The 15,988-nt window shown below is 37.3% G+C and overlaps 1 protein-coding gene across 2 annotated transcripts in view; it reads left to right on the forward strand.

Annotated features, from left to right (window-relative positions):
• HHIP (hedgehog interacting protein) overlaps window positions 1–14,670 on the forward strand; it is a 95,962-nt gene extending 81,292 nt beyond the window's left edge. Inside the window, exons 12-14 of one of the 2 annotated variants that reach the window (XM_060115801.1) lie at window positions 4,050–4,198; window positions 8,024–8,152; window positions 8,971–14,670. In XM_060115801.1, coding sequence (XP_059971784.1) covers window positions 4,050–4,198; window positions 8,024–8,152; window positions 8,971–8,981 — 289 coding nt within the window. In that variant the 3' untranslated portion in view covers window positions 8,982–14,670. Of the gene's footprint in view, window positions 1–4,049; window positions 4,199–8,023; window positions 8,892–8,970 lie in introns of those variants that run through there. The other variant, XM_060115792.1, reaches the window with a different exon arrangement.
• Window positions 14,671–15,988: the final 1,318 nt, after the last annotated feature.

Below are 15,988 nucleotides of genomic sequence, written 5' to 3' on the forward strand. Positions count from 1 at the left end.
TTGTTTAGATCCCATCTAGGTGTGTATATGTAGTAATTAGGAATATACAAGATGGTTTATTTCAAGGTGACAATATTAATAAAGTTCAATTTTACTTGTTTTATTCCCTTTTCTTTCTCCTCATTCCATGTAAAGGAACCTTACTCTTTTCAGTGGAAAGAAAAATGTCCCTAGAACAAAGAATGAGTGGCGAGGAAAGAGATGGTTGGGATCACCAAAAATCTTTGTCAAACTTTAACAAATGTATTACGAGAAAAATGAATGTTGATATGTTGACTTAATTCCCAGCTGGAGGAGAAAGTAACCCCATCTCTTTATGTCATGCTTACTTCTTAGCCTGTTGTTTATTTATTATGATTATAATTAGTGTAAAAATGCTTTATTTAAAATGAATTTAACTATGCCTTGGAAGAATTTTGTAATACAATATTACAAATTTGTAATTACAAATACTTGTAATTAATACAAGTTAGTTTAGCCAATAGAAATACAGTGAGTGTTTTTAGTTTTATGCTTGTGATATAAAAGTATAGTGATTCGATTTTAATGATATTCCTCCCCTAAATAGTCCATATATTCCTAATATTGTCACTCAGTATCATTTTAAGGAAACAAACACCCTTTTAAAATTCCACTCGTTTCATTCATTCATTCATTCAACAGATTTTTAATAAGGATCTTCCATGTGCTGTACACTCTTCTGGGTCCTGGAAAGACACAAGAGAAGAGAGGGAAATATTTGTCTTCATGGAAGTTATATTCCAGATTTGAAAAAAGTTTCTACTATATGCATTCAATTCAATAAACATTTATTGAATGCCTATGGTATTTTCCTCTCTCCTATGACTATAAGTAGTTGAGGAGATAAAATACTTCGGTAGTTTAAATATCATCTTTCTATAACATCCCTCAATCCTAAATTAATTGCACCTTCATCTGTATTCCTGTGATACTTCATATGCACCTGTATCATAGCAAAGATCATACTTTTGTGTCTGCTTGTCTGTCTTCCCCACAGTGGTCTCCATGAAGATCAGGACCCTGTTTTGTTTCTGTCTTATCCCCATGAAGAGCACAGTACCTGGCAGAGTCAATGACTAGACTTGAAGAGGATTGACTATATAGTTTTCACCCTCAGAAAGCTTTTATTTCAATGGGGAAGGGAAAGGAGAAATAAGATTGCTCATTCCTTAAGAGAAGTGAAGTCCTATAGGTGATGGGCTCTGTTTTATGTACATTTTCATGTTCAAGGCTCCCCAATAGAATAACAGAGAGAGAGAGGATTTATTTAACATGCTAAGTGAGGAATGTTAGTTGTCCACTTCATAAAAGAAAAAAAAATTATTTTCCTAGGTAATTAAATAAAAATTTAAGGGCATCATAATGTTTATATACGACAGCCACACAGTTTTATATAAGCTAAACAAGCCCAAGCATGAAGCAGTCACATCCACCGATAGATAAGCATTTGCTCAACCCTAGGCAAAAAAAAAAAAAAAAAAACAACTTAGAATTCCCTGCATAATCTGAGTTTCCACACATTTGAATGTTTGGTGAAAATCAGACAAAGTGTCTAATTGGAGGATCATCTGGTTAAAAAGGATCAGATACCCTGCCCTGAAGAACTGAACTTCCACAGAGAATCTCTATTTGTCATACCCCCTTATCTGTTCCCAGTGTCATCACACCCCCCTTATCTGTTCCCAGTGCACATGAATCAATGTCCCTACACTTTGCCTCAAAGAGGCAACATCTTCCAATGGTAGTTGTTTGATCGAAGTCACCTACGTTCTTAATCCACATGGTGTCTTCTCCTCTTTAGATTCATCTGCTCAGGCATGAATCATATCATCAAGTAGCACGTGAGTTATGTGCCTGCCTTTTTTGCATTGCATATAACACATAACATATTCTTGACACACTCTGTTTCTGGGCCTCTTTTCTTGAATGAATCAGAAAGAGCGTGAACGAGTGAGTAACAAATAGAATTGGGTAAACAGAATCTCAGTTACCTGTAAAATGGAAACAATACCTGTTTACCGATTATCACTCAGTAAGTGATGGTGGCCTGTGACTCAGAAGAACGTCATGGCTACTGAGAAACTGCTCTTCTGATGGTCACAAATGCCACCATCGTCTCACAAACAAAATAAGAATTGTATATGTGGAAGAAATAGGCAGACTTGGGCTATTCAACAATAAGAAGGACAAGGTAATGCCCTCACTTTCCTTGGCATATCCATTTAACATCTTCACCTTATCACGCTCTGCCATTACTCTCAGAAAGACTCCCTTGGGGGGCACATAGGAAATAATTGATGGTGTGTTCTGAGTGAAAATATGGAATGCCTTAAGTACCTTTCACATAAGCTGACCATTTCTAGATTTAAATAAGAGGTTGAATAGATTTAAGGGAGTTTTCTGAATTGTCATGTTAGTTGCAAAACAATACTTTCTTTTATTTTATTTCTTTCAGTTTTTATTTTATATTGGAGTATGGTTGATCAACAATGTTATGTTAGTTTCAGGTGTACAGCAAAGGGATTCAGTTATGCATATACGTGTATCTATTTTTTTTCAAATTATTTTCCTATTTATGTTATTATAGGATATTGAGCCGAGTTCCCTGTGCTATACAGTAGGTCCTTGTTGGTTATCTATTTCAAATGTAATAGTGTGTATATGTCAACCCCAAACAATGCTTTCAACAGAGAATGGGATGTTATTGGAGAGAGGAGCTAAAGAAGTCATTAGATATTTTAAATATGGTTTTGAGTCATTGTAGAAACAGCCTGAGGTCAAGCTCCAAATTATTATCACTGTTCATATTGCTACAGGGGCATAACAAGATAACCTGTCTCAAGAAAACTGAGTCTGCAGGGCCTAATTATTTGCTTCTCTTGGAAAGCTATATCATTTACCTCTGTGGTGGTTCTGACCTATAATTATCACCTTCTTTGTTATGGTACTTAAGGACTCCAACTGATTTGCCCATCCTCCTGGTGGTGATTTGACTGGTGATGAAGTGTTTACTTACATTCCTTCACTGAAAAGAGCTTTCTCACCACACTAAGGCACAGGTAGCAGTGACTGATAGCAAAGTACCACTGCACATTTTTTCCCAAAGGTTAGGTAATGAGCAGGTGTGATCATGATTCCAGCATGAAACAACTTGAAAGACACCCTCTTATTCAAAACCATTTAGAACTATAACAACCATCTTCTGAAGGCATCTTGGTCCCTCTCTAAATGATGGCAATTGTAGAGCAATTAAAACAAAGTCTATGACTTTTAACATGACAGATAAGATGTTTTTGTGTGCCACTATTAGCATTCTTTTTCTTCATAGCAGGACAAAATCAAATTATAAAAATATATATGTGCATATATACATGTATGTATATAAAATCTCTCTATGTAGATCATTCCTTGCATAGAGTTTAAACTTTGAGTCAGTAGTAAACACACACATGTGTTATGACGTCCTTTTAAGAACAGTCATTCTGGAAAAAGTATTTCAAAAGAAATGTAAAAATGAAATAAAAAATGATTCCCAAGCTTTTTAGGCTACAACTGTTCATTCTGATGAGTGCCTTCAGCCTCGTGATGTTGCCAAATATGCCAATAACAAGTGAAACCTATCTCAGGTGCTATTCCTAAAAACTTTTGGCATATTGAGGGGAAAAAAAAGCTTTAAAATATCTATTCATCTTTATTTTTTAAACTGTAATTGCTAGGTATTCTTAGCTACCAAAATATTTATGTAACGTAATTACATTTTTAATCAATGAATTTTGATCATGATAAAGTTTCTTACCATGTTTGATCTGTTCCCTTTGGTTCAAAACTGGTTAGTTTGTTAGTTTGTTTCCTCATGGGTGTGTATTTTCTCCTCTTAGAAAGTTGTCGACCTTTCTCTCTGAGTAGCATAAAAGAAAGTTCTCTTTGGAAAGCAAGAGACGTGCTTTGCAAGCTACGAAATCACTAGATTTCATTTCAATATTGACTTGCAACCAAAATGCACTTTTGACGGTTGTCTTTTGATGCAGACCTCTGATGCCTGAGGAATGCAGGGCCACGGTCCAGCCTGCCCAGACCCTGACCTCTGAGTGCTCCCGGCTGTGTCGGAACGGCTACTGCGCGCCCACAGGAAAGTGCTGCTGCAGTCCAGGATGGGAAGGGGACTGGTGTAGAGTCGGTTAGTGTTCCTTCTGTTCCGGGGAGATTGGGCCTGCAAGAACTTAACGTTAGTTACTTCTTCTAGAATGACCTAGTGTTCAAAACTGTAGCCGTTTACAATAGTAATGCTCAGTCTGTTTCTGAACTTGCACCTGAAATCGTTGCCATTTTACTAATGGAAACAGTTCACGTATATAAGTTAATCATAAACATAATCGAGTTCTTTCACAAAGTCACACATGAAAACAGCCCAACTAGATCATCCCTGTGGACTCTCAGTCCTGGGTTTGAGCTTTCACACCAGCCAATGACCTGGTGCTTGCAAAGGCCGTTTCCGAGTGCCAGCACTTTCCAGACACTCCGTAAAGGCCCTCCCTAAATTTGCTGCTTGCTTTCTTGCTGCAGCTGCTAAAAACAGGGGTTTTCAGTGGGTGTATTTATAGAAAAGGGGAAAATGCAGTTATCTAGAGGCATATGATGAGATTTTTCCATTCTTTTTGCCACTGCCTTATGGACCATCAGGTGTGTGTGCAGCTGCTCAGCAAGCAAATGAGATTCGTCCCAAGGTTATTCTATCCTTTAACTTGCGACTTCCACAGATACATGTAATTGTGTTTAAATTCTACTTGGTGTGAAGTAAGACAATTAGATTAATTTAGATACCTAGAGTTTAAGATGTGTATATTGAAAGTACATTTTCAACAACCAGCATATACATATTACTTGCAAAAGATTTTGATCTCTGCTATTTCAAATATTAACGTATCTCTTGCCAAAGAAAATTCAAGTCCCATATTAATATTTAACAGTATCCTTAATTCATAAATGCCTTCTTTCTTTATTCTAAACATGTATTTGTTTCAAAAAATTATAACCATACCTTGTTTACATCATATATTGTCAAATAAAGTAGACATTTAAAGTCACAGAGACAGTATCCATTTTAAATTAAGCTTAAATTGCTTCAGCACTAATAATATTACGTGATTGATTGATATCATGGTTACATATCTAGGAAAAAGCTATCATAACTGAAACTCAACAGAAATTAAGTAATTACATTATTTAAAAAAAAATGCTTACATTCTATTGACCCATTCTGTCTCCTTTTTCATTAGTTGGCCAAAAAATGAGAATCAGTGTTTAAATGCAATAATATTCTAATTCCTGATGATATATCTTCCCTCTGCTTCCTTCTATGCTTGACAATATCTATTCTCTCTGCTTTTACGTGGTGTCCATTCTGTCTTATTCCTTACTTATATTTTGCCTAACCTTTTAAGTCACCTCAAATCATCAGATAACAAATATTTATTGAGTGTCTGCTAGTAACAGTATGTTAAACTGAGGGTAAACATAATTTTGAATCTAGGTGGCTTAATACATACCATAATAGATATTAATAATGATATATGATATAAATGAAAGTTTATAAGCAGGGGTCCCCAATCCCCGGGCCACAGACCGGTACCAGTACCGGTCTGTGGCCTGTTAGGGACCGGGCCACACAGTAGGAGGTGAGCAGCGGGTGAGCAAGTGAAGCTTCATCTGTATTTACAGCCGCTCCGCATCACTCGCGTTACCGCCTGAGCTCTGCCTCCTGTCAGATCAGCGGCAGCATTAGATTCTCATAGGAGCATGAACCCTACTGTGAACTAACTGTGCATGCGAGGGATGTAGGCTGCATGCTCCTTATGGGAATCTAATGCCTGATGATCTGAGGTGGACCTGAGGGGGTGATGCTAGTGCTGGGGAGCGGCTGCAAATACAGATGATCATCAGCAGAGAGGTCTGACTGCACGGAGACCGTAAGAAATCAATTGCTTGCAGACTCATATCAAAACCCTATCAGTGAGTGGCAAATGAAAACAAGCTCAGGGCTCCCACTGATTCTGCATCATGGTGAGTTATATAATTATTTCATTATGTATTACAATGTAATAATAATAGAAATAAAGTGCACAATAAATGTAAGGCACTTGAATCATCCCGAAAACATCCCCCACCCACCCCACCCCCGGTCTGTGGAAAAATTGCCTTCCACGAAACTGGTCCCTGGTGCCAAAAATGTTGGGACGGCTGTCATAAAGTACTTTAATCTTTCCACTCAATCAACTAAATACTTTGAATATATAAGAGAAACCAGAACCATTTTATTAAAGTAATATATTTGTGGTATTTTTGACCCAAGTAAGAACTTTTGACCCAAGTAAGAACTTTATTCATATACTCACATAGTTTGCTCATCTCCCACAAATTTAAAAGACTATTTTGGTCTATTTTCTCCCTGTTCTTTCTTTCCCATATATCAGCCACAGACCCCTGGATTTTGATTAACGCCCCGGAAAAGGTTAAAATAACTCTGTCCCCTAAAAGTATAAGGACATGTATTCAAGAAATTTGATTCTGTCTACAGTGGCTGCACACCTCAGATTCATCCTATCAGTAAGAGACAATTAAGTTATATACCCGGGCTTCCCTGGTGGCGTAGTGGTTGGGAGTCCGCCTGCCGATGCAGGGGACACGGGTTCGTGCCCCAGTCCGGGAGGAGCCCACATGCCACAGAGCATCTGGGCCCGTGAGCCATGGCAGCTGGGCCTGCGCGTCCGGAGCCTGTGCTCCACAACGGGAGAGGCCACAACAGTGAGAGGCCCGCGTACCACCAAAAAAAAAAAAAAAAAAAAAAAAAAGTTATATACCCAATTTTATGTCTCCATCTCATTTTAGCAATAAATCTTTACATTCCCTACCTATATTATAGTGGTAAACATTCTTTTCTGAAGCAATCCTGCTCTGTAGAGCAGCCCTGTAAAGGATTGCTCAGAATGTCTTTCACTGGGCAACTGCACTGACCCCAAGAAGGGGCTTCAGGGTGTAATCAGAAAGGGGCATATGCACTACACCCCCTGGGAACAAGGAAAGGGAGGAATCCAAGGGAATCCACGTGGTGGATCCTCCCTCCAGCCAAAATCAAAAACTGACCATTTCTTTTCTTTTTTTTTAAACTCTAGTTTTGTTTTGTTTTTAATTAATTAATTTACTTATTTATTTTTGGCTCTGTTGGATCTTCGCTGCTGCAGGCTGGCCTTCTCCAGTTGCGGCAAGTGGGGGTCACTCCCTGCCGCGGTGCACGGGCCTCCCATCGCGGTGGCCTCTCCCATTGCGGAGCACAGGCTCCAGGCGCGCAGGCCTCAGCAGTTGTGCCACGTGGGCTTAGCAGCTGTGGCTCGCAGACTCCAGAGTGCAGGCTCAGCAGCTGTGGCGCATGGGCCCAGCTGCTCCACAGCATGTGGGATCCTCCCGGACCAGGGCTCGAACCCATGTTCCCTACATTGGCAGGCGGATTCTTAACCACTGCACCACAAGGGCAGCCCAAAAAACTGTCCATTTCTTGATGTTACATTGGTGATGCTCCAGCCACTGGGCCTTTCTCTCTGGCCACGCCCTTCCCACTGTGAGGTCCTACCCCAGAGGGATGGAAACAGAGCGGTACTTGGCAGGCCCTGTGTTGGAGATGCCCTGGGGAAGCAGAGGTTTTAAAGAACTGAAACCCTCGTTTTCCATAAAGTCATTTCTGCAAGGGATTGAAATTGTTTCCCATGATCTGGATGATCCGCTTCTCTCAAAATGTCTCCCACTGTCTGTTGCATTCTGGCCCCCAAATAACTAGAAGTCTGAAAGCCTTCTCTCTTTGTACTTATTAACTTTGGGATCATTTGGGGACTGGCTTCCTCCTCCTTTCCCTCCGTTCCCTTACTCGTCAGATATTTATTGGCCTCATACTCAGTGCTGTTTCCGACTTACAGAATGGAGTGTGATTTTATTGCTCTTTTTTTTCTCCCAGCGAAATGTGAGCCAGTGTGTCGCCACGGTGGTGTCTGTGTTAGACCCAACAAGTGCCTCTGTAAAAAAGGATATCTTGGTCCTCAGTGTGAACAAGTGGACAGAAACCTCCGCAGAGAGACCAGGGCAGGTATTCTTGATCAGATCATTGACATGACATCTTATTTGCTGGATCTAACAAGTTACATTGTATAGTTTCTGGGACTGTTTGACTATTCCTTTCCAATGGGCATTTATTTTTTATCCTGTCATTAAAAAGAACGACTGTTATCCTGCTACACACTCCTGTGATTTCATTTTCTTTGACTAATTTAAAAGTCATTTCCAGAAATGTGCAGACCCTGTGTGTGTATATAGGCATGTTTGTTCACATATGCACATACGCACACATGCTCACAACCCCCATGAGCGTGGTTGCGTAACAGATGGGTTTTTAAACTATATATTTCCTTGTGCAGAGTAATTTCCCCAGAAATTCCATTGTAAATTGATAACAGAATTTTTATGTCACCGGAAGAGATTATTTGCCTTCCCAGGAATTTTCTGTCTGTAATCACTAAAGTCAAGTTCAATGGAGTTTTAAAACATTACTGTGCAATCTGATGGATTGAATTTTTAAAGGCCATATTTTTATATTAAAGGACTATAATATGAGAGAATGTTTCAGAGCTCCCTGATGAATTTCTAAGAGGGCAACTTGATATAAAATTGTAATCTTCATTTTTATCAATGTATCCAATTGCAGAATGTCAACGCACTTATCTTTTTATTGGCAGAGAAATCTGGTGACTCTAGCTTAATTTCAAGATGGTTTTCAAATTAAATCATAATGGCAAAGTCTAAAACCAATCTTCCTAAAAGGTCTGCTTTTATTGTATAGTTTATTTAACAATAGGCACTGGGTTTGTGTTACATATTTATATTTTTTATTTTATTTTTATAATATAGACATCACCTAGATGAAACACCTTTGCCCTGTCCTGTAAAATACTAAAGTTACATTTTTCACCAACTTAATTGGAAAGAAGGGAAGTGAGAAAGCAAACAGTCTTTAATGTGCTGAGGATCTAATCTAGCAAAGTATCCTTGTGCCAACATGTAATCCTTACCGACGGATGAGAAAGCAAGAAAACAGCCACTCCTTACAAAATTCCAGCATTAAACATTTGTAAAGTGCTTTCCACCATAGCAAGACTGTCAGAGTATATGTGATGAGAATGTTGCAGGTTTCACACTGAATCGCCTCACTGGAAAAGAGTTCACTCGTTTTTAACAAATCTTGCCTGTGTCAGCTGTCACTTGTACCAATTTTTAATATGATCATTCTTGCCAAAGATGACTTTTAATGTATACGTTCCTTCGGAACTCAGTGAAAATCCTCTCTGGTTCATTTATGAATAAATTTCCTGCAAATGTTCTGTTCGGGTTTTTCAAGAAATGCCACATTCTAACTTAAACTGCTAAAAGTCTGGTACACGTGTTTCTTCATGGTTTTTGAGGCCATCCTGCCACGTTTGGATGATAGCAAAATTATCAGGCCTCTTTGCCCCACTGAAAAAACATCGACTCATGACATGTGGGCACCTACTATAGGTTGCCCTTCTCTAAACATCTGTTCCTCCAGAATCTAAATTGTAGAGTAGGACAGATTATACAGCACAGACTGACTTCCCAAACCTGCTCCTTAGCTTTATGAAAAGGAGCCTCCATTTCAAAAATAAACAAAATCTTGTAACTAATATCTGTCTATTGTTTTAAAGCGAGAGATCTGCAAATAAAGCACAGTGAAAACCCACAACATAGAAAGGTTGGTTAAGTACTCTGCTCTTGTCTTCCATATATGATTACTTAAGTTTCAAGTGACCTCATGCCCAATGGAAATGGGTTGACAAATCTTGGTGCAGTGCTTAGTGAACAATAGCCTGCATTAAAAAGTGCATGCATAATTTTGCACAATTTAGATTTCAATTGACAGTCTATTCAAAGAAGTCTCAGGATTAAATGAGCATGGAGACCAAATTGCCCTCTTACCCCAGAAAAGGGGTGGTCCCTTCTAGTCACACGAACACTTCATTGGCCCAACAGTGTGACAAATCTTGCAGTGAACCCTGTACTAGCCCACATCTGTAGGTTAATAGCAGTCTTTTGTCCTCTTTGCTTTCTCTTCGTAGCCCTTTTACTGAATTCCATCACAGAAAGTTTTACAATTAAAAAAAAAAAATGTCCTGACAACCATTTTTGTAAATGGACCTTAACCATCTCATCGTCTCTTATTCAACGTGGGTGACATTCACAAAATGTGAACTTCTTGTGAGGGAGCCAGCTGTCTAAATCTGTCAAATTGTGCAGTTTTATTACACATTCTCCTGTACATAGTTTCACTGAAAACAATAAGGATACTGCTATATATTCAGCCAAATCTGAAAACGCCCAGCATTTCTTCTTACATCTTTAATCTTTCCATCTTTTCCAAAAGAAATGGTGTTCTATTGCCATTTGTTCTCCTATTTAAAAATATCTAGATTAAATTGATCAGACCCAGCTTTTTTTATACAGACCTTTCACAAGTGAAAGAGTTTCAAATGACTTAGAAAAACATATGTACCCCAGGTATCATTGCCTTTTCTATTGTGAGTCATTAGAATAACAGATCAAAATCTTTTAAAAAGAAAATCACAAGATCCAGGGATATTAAACCCCAGCAAAGACAGTCATTGGAGTCATTTCTCTCTGTTCTTAGGAGAGAAGTAAATAGTAATGGCTAATTAATAGCTACCTTTTTAAAACTCAGTGGTCATTTCAAAAAATCCTGTGACCTTTCCCTTCAAGTAGATTTTTAAAATATGTGGCTGGAGAATGATCTTAATTCATGATGAGAGGCAAGTAAGCATTGGTTAAGAAGTATGAGCTAGGGAAAAATGATTGTTTCATCACACGAATGGTAACATCTACTCAGTTCAAAAAGCACATAATCAAAATGGAAGAAAATGGAAGTAAATGTCCTTGGTATGGATACAAATGTGTGAGATAAAGATAAAATAAAGAAACAGAAAAATGTAGATTATTATCCCTTTTTCCATTCTAGAGCTTAAGCTTTGGGTATCAATTTAATGTGAAATGCAGTTACGGTAGTTGTAAAGAGTTGGGAAAAAACTTTCTGCCACTGCTTCTGGCAAACTCTTGTTCTGGTTAATAGAACTTCATTTTCTTGCTAGTTATTTAAGGTAATGAGAAGATAACTGAATTGGCACATCATTAAAGTGGGAAGGGAAGATTTAAGAAACTTGAGTGACGATAAAAAGTGCTTCCATTCATACCTTTCTTCTTGGAATTTCCTTTCAATGTGGCTATTGTAAAATATACCTTGTATTTTATCACAAAGAACACTCAGAAGTTTTCTCAGGTTAACAGACTATCTCATAAAGAAAGAGCAAAGAAACCTACCTACACATGCAACATATACATACAACCTAAAGAGAAAACATTCTCTTTTCATTTACATACTTCAGAGCAGTCACTTCTTCTCTATTTATTTCTTTGAAAATAATTACATGATAATGTACTAATAATTTTTAACATTGTTGTGATGTTGTTTTTATCTCCAAATCATAAACTATACAAGAAGCCTACTAGGTTTAGGACTTAAGGTTAGATGCTACATCTAGGGACTTTTAAAGAACACATTAATTTAAACTTTTTTAGCTTGGAAACATAAAAGAGAAACCAAACCTAAATTTTTAAGAGGAAACTAAGGTATATCATAGGCATTTGTAGTTAGCTGATCAATAAATTAGAGTTTCTGGGTGTCTCTATAGAACGTTATCTGATATATCTACATTTCTTTTTCTCTGTTTCTCTGTCTTTTTACCTCCCCACCCCCATGTATCCCTCTGCCTCTTAACTTCTCTCTTCTCTATTTCTATTGGTTCTGACTAAACAGACATGTCTTCAGTACACCCATAATAAAGATACCCTGGGGCAGGTTGCTATTGATTTTGCTGGTTATGATCTTTTCTTTATTTTCCTGAAAACACCTTCTCCTAGTACCACATTTGCTCAGATGCTATATCATAAAGAACAATAGACAAATATGAACATACTAGACTGACCTATTAAAATCGTTGAAAGAAGTAACAAAAAGCGTAAATGACTCCCAGCCTGGATGTCCCAGCTCAGCTGGGGTTCCATCTTGGATGCTGAAAAGAATATCCCCAGTCAAGAGCACAAGTTAACAGTAGGGAAAGTTAGTAGCTATTTCCTATTCAAGCAACCACCATCTCGGTGGAGTCTATTTTAAATAAGATTATCTGAAATTGATGAGGAAAAAATAAGTAGTTCCTCAATGGAGACTTCAGAATCTTCTTTCCCCACCCTTGAGACTTGAACTTGCAGAGAACTCAGACCAAAGTTCCATGCCCAGAAAATGTACCTATTTCTTTATTACCCACAGGAAGTTAGTGGGCCTGTTAATGTGACTACTGGCAATACGTTTAGAAAGTTCTTCATTAGAATATCCTAAAGAAATAGATGTTTGCTCTCTTACTTTCTTTCTCATCATCACACCAACACAAATCAGTCATACCTCTAATAATTAATATGATGACAAAGAAGGTGGGAAACCTAAGAATAGAAGCATTTTGATATTAAAAATATTAAAAACAAAACCGTAAAACCTGCCAAACACTAATCCTAGCCAACTTCAACACTTCTTTCTCTTAAATAGCTACTCATATATAAGTTTTGAAAATTGTCTTAAAATAACTATTTCAGGGAGTATGATGTACTCATGAGAGTGTAAGAAGGTGTTGTGTTGTTTTCTTTTCAATCATAGTTGTTGTTTCCCTAGTGGCTATGAAGAGACTTACTCACTTATCAGGTTAGCTCTTTTCTTCAATTCTTCATTAGTGAGAGCCCAAGATACACCCATCATTTACCTTGCTTTCTTTTGTGTAGGTCATCTATAAGTTGGTTGAAAAAAAATAAAAAATAAATAATGATCCCTTGTATTAACATAAAGCCTTAGGCCTAAATCTTATCACTGCTTTTTTAAGTCAGAATACAGAGAAACATACCAAAAGAAAAAAAAAAGGTACCAACTCAACATGAATTCTAAAGTTACAGCTCATGTATATCACAAACACAGACCTCACATTTCAGTCAGGATTTTTTTTTTGCATATGTAGATTATGTATTACTTAAAATACATATGTACATATGCAAGCAAATTAACAAACATGTTTGGTGAGTTATCTCAATTGACTATAATCTTTTAAGTTAAAAAAATCATTTTTAGCACATAGGATAGAAAAAATGGAACATTAACAGTAATGGGAAATTCATAATGGCTAAATAGAAAATACGGTTCATCTTCACAGTTAGAAACTAATTGTTGTACGTTTCCCTTTGCACTAAAAAATAACTAGCCAAAAGTTTCCATTCACATGAACACCGTGTGATCAGATTTGGTAGTCTGTGCCCCAAATGTATGTTGGCTATTTCTTTACTTCATATTCTTAAAATCAGAAGCATGATTTTCATAGAATAAATTAGGAGTTCATGTACTGTAGAACCTAATACTATTAACACATTAATACATTCTGTTCATAATACTATTATTGAGAAATCAAATTGACAACCTTATAAGGTATCAGGTATTTCCCACATCTCATTATATTCATAGGAGATTTTTGGACGTGCATCTCACCAAGAACCATGTAGTAACAAGATAAATGATACAGAGGTACTATGGAATTTTGGGAGCTTAATTGGAGTGACTTTAGCATGTCGCTAGGACATGCTAAAGAAGACTATTTAAAAGAAACCCACCTAATTAAAATGAAAAAAATATCAAATCATTATAATTAATAAGCAGAAAACAAATCAGTACAGAAACCCCTGTGTCTTTCCTGGCTTTATCTGTGATTAATTTTATCCAGTTTTAAAGTATGGTTAACTTGTTCATTCTTCTAACACGTTTTGCTTTTCCCAGTTGTTCATTTTCCTTTAGATTGTTGACAGTTTGGGCAATTTGTCCATAACCTTATTCACAGGGGATACCTTGCTTGGATTTCTATTAGTAAGAGGCACAAGTAATTAAAGCAGGTACACGTTTAAGGGAGCAGAGTTAATATATGTACTAGTTGGAATTTCTGTAAATGTTCTTCTGAAAAGTAACATGCAAAGTCATTGGCTCAGATAATCCTTCTAAATTTGAATTAATCTGACTTACTTAACCAAGTTATTATAATATTCAGTACTCTTTGCTTGATCTATTATTCAGCCATCCATCCATTCAATAATTCAACAAAGATTTATTGAAGTGCCCAGCACGGTTATGTACTATGGAAAAGGCAAGGATGTTTATAATGGGGGATTGTGAGCCCCATGGGTATGATGAACACATTTGAAGCAAAAGATAATAATCACACCCATCCAGCTCCAATTCAGTTTAACATCAAAATCCAGCAATAATAGTACAGATGGCCTAAAGTACATCTGTGTGTATCTGTATGTGTGCACACACCCATGTATATATATTTATCTATCTGTACAAACACTACATATGTATACACACTATCAATGTAATATATAATATATGTATAATGCATATAAATTCTAACAAGTGTATTTGTGTTATCTTTAAAATAGAACAATTGTATCTTGAAGTGATAAATGCAGAGAATTGGTTTTTATTGTTGATCTGTGGATTTAATGATTTTTAGGTGAAAAGGATGTTTAAGTGTATAATTTCTTTTCTTAATTTAATATATTTATGTATATGCATGCCTGAAATTTGGTTAGATTGGCTGTGTTTTGTGTCCTTTAACATGATCAAATGTATTAAACTTTATCTTATGACCTGATGTACATGTGCTATTTTAAAATTCTTTTTTATTTTGGAATTTTTTAAAGTTTTCCCTAAGTATCCATACTGACTATATAAACACTAATTTTTAAATATTCCGTACCCAAACTACTTGTTCAAACTATTCTTGCCTTTTGTCATTTTTCATGTTCTAATTTTTAAAATTACTCCCCAAAATACAGGCCAATGTTAAGGGTCAGCTTAACTGTGTACAAATATTGACTTAAATGTATTCCAAGTTGTAAATGACTTAAATCTGATCCTTTCAAGTAAGTAAGAATTAATAAGTGAAGAATGCAAAAGAGCGGTTGAGAGTCCTAAGTGCCCACATTGAAGGAAAGAGGCACGTAGAAGGGGAGAGACATGAAAAAAGTGATCGCAGATACCACAAAACCTGGTTGACCTTGCCATTTTGCTTCCAGTTAACTGTATCAAGAGTATTTGTACAAGGTCAACTATGTTATTTTGAACGTAAATTTTTTTTTTTTTTTTTTGCGGTACGCGGGCCTCTCACTGTTGTGGCCTCTCCCGTTGCGGAGCACAGGCTCCCGACGTGCAGGCTCAGCGGCCATGGCTAATGGGCCCAGCCGCTCCGTGGCATGTGGGATCTTCCCGGACCGGGGCACGAACCTGCGTCCCCTGCATCAGCAGGCAGACTCTCAACCACTGCGCCACCAGGGAAGCCCCCTGAACATGCATTTTAAATCTGCCAACATTCTTTAGAAGAGCAAAACGCTTTCATCTAGATCTCCTTCCTTCCTGAACAAATACATCTCTTTGACTCATTGAGAGGAAAAGCTGTTTCCCTAGAAGAGATGATTGTTCTAAGAGAATAAAACGTGTTACAGATGCTAATTCACAGAGTCCCTAAACTCAAGTTACTCTCTGGAGTGTTAAGCAAAGTGACACCATGAAAAGTGTCCCTTAGCACATTCCTCAATGGCCCAGGAAGCACCAAAGGTCTCTCTCCCTCAGCGACTGCCTTTCCAGTTCTGAGACTCTGTCCCTGTGGTTTAGCCCTTAATCACAATCTGTTTTCTGTGCGTGCCTAGTGTCTCCGACCAGATTATAAATCTCCTGAGAACATACCTTCTGCTTAGA

Source organism: Mesoplodon densirostris, chromosome 1, assembly GCF_025265405.1.
Source record: "Mesoplodon densirostris isolate mMesDen1 chromosome 1, mMesDen1 primary haplotype, whole genome shotgun sequence".
NCBI classification, from domain to species: domain Eukaryota; kingdom Metazoa; phylum Chordata; class Mammalia; order Artiodactyla; family Ziphiidae; genus Mesoplodon; species Mesoplodon densirostris.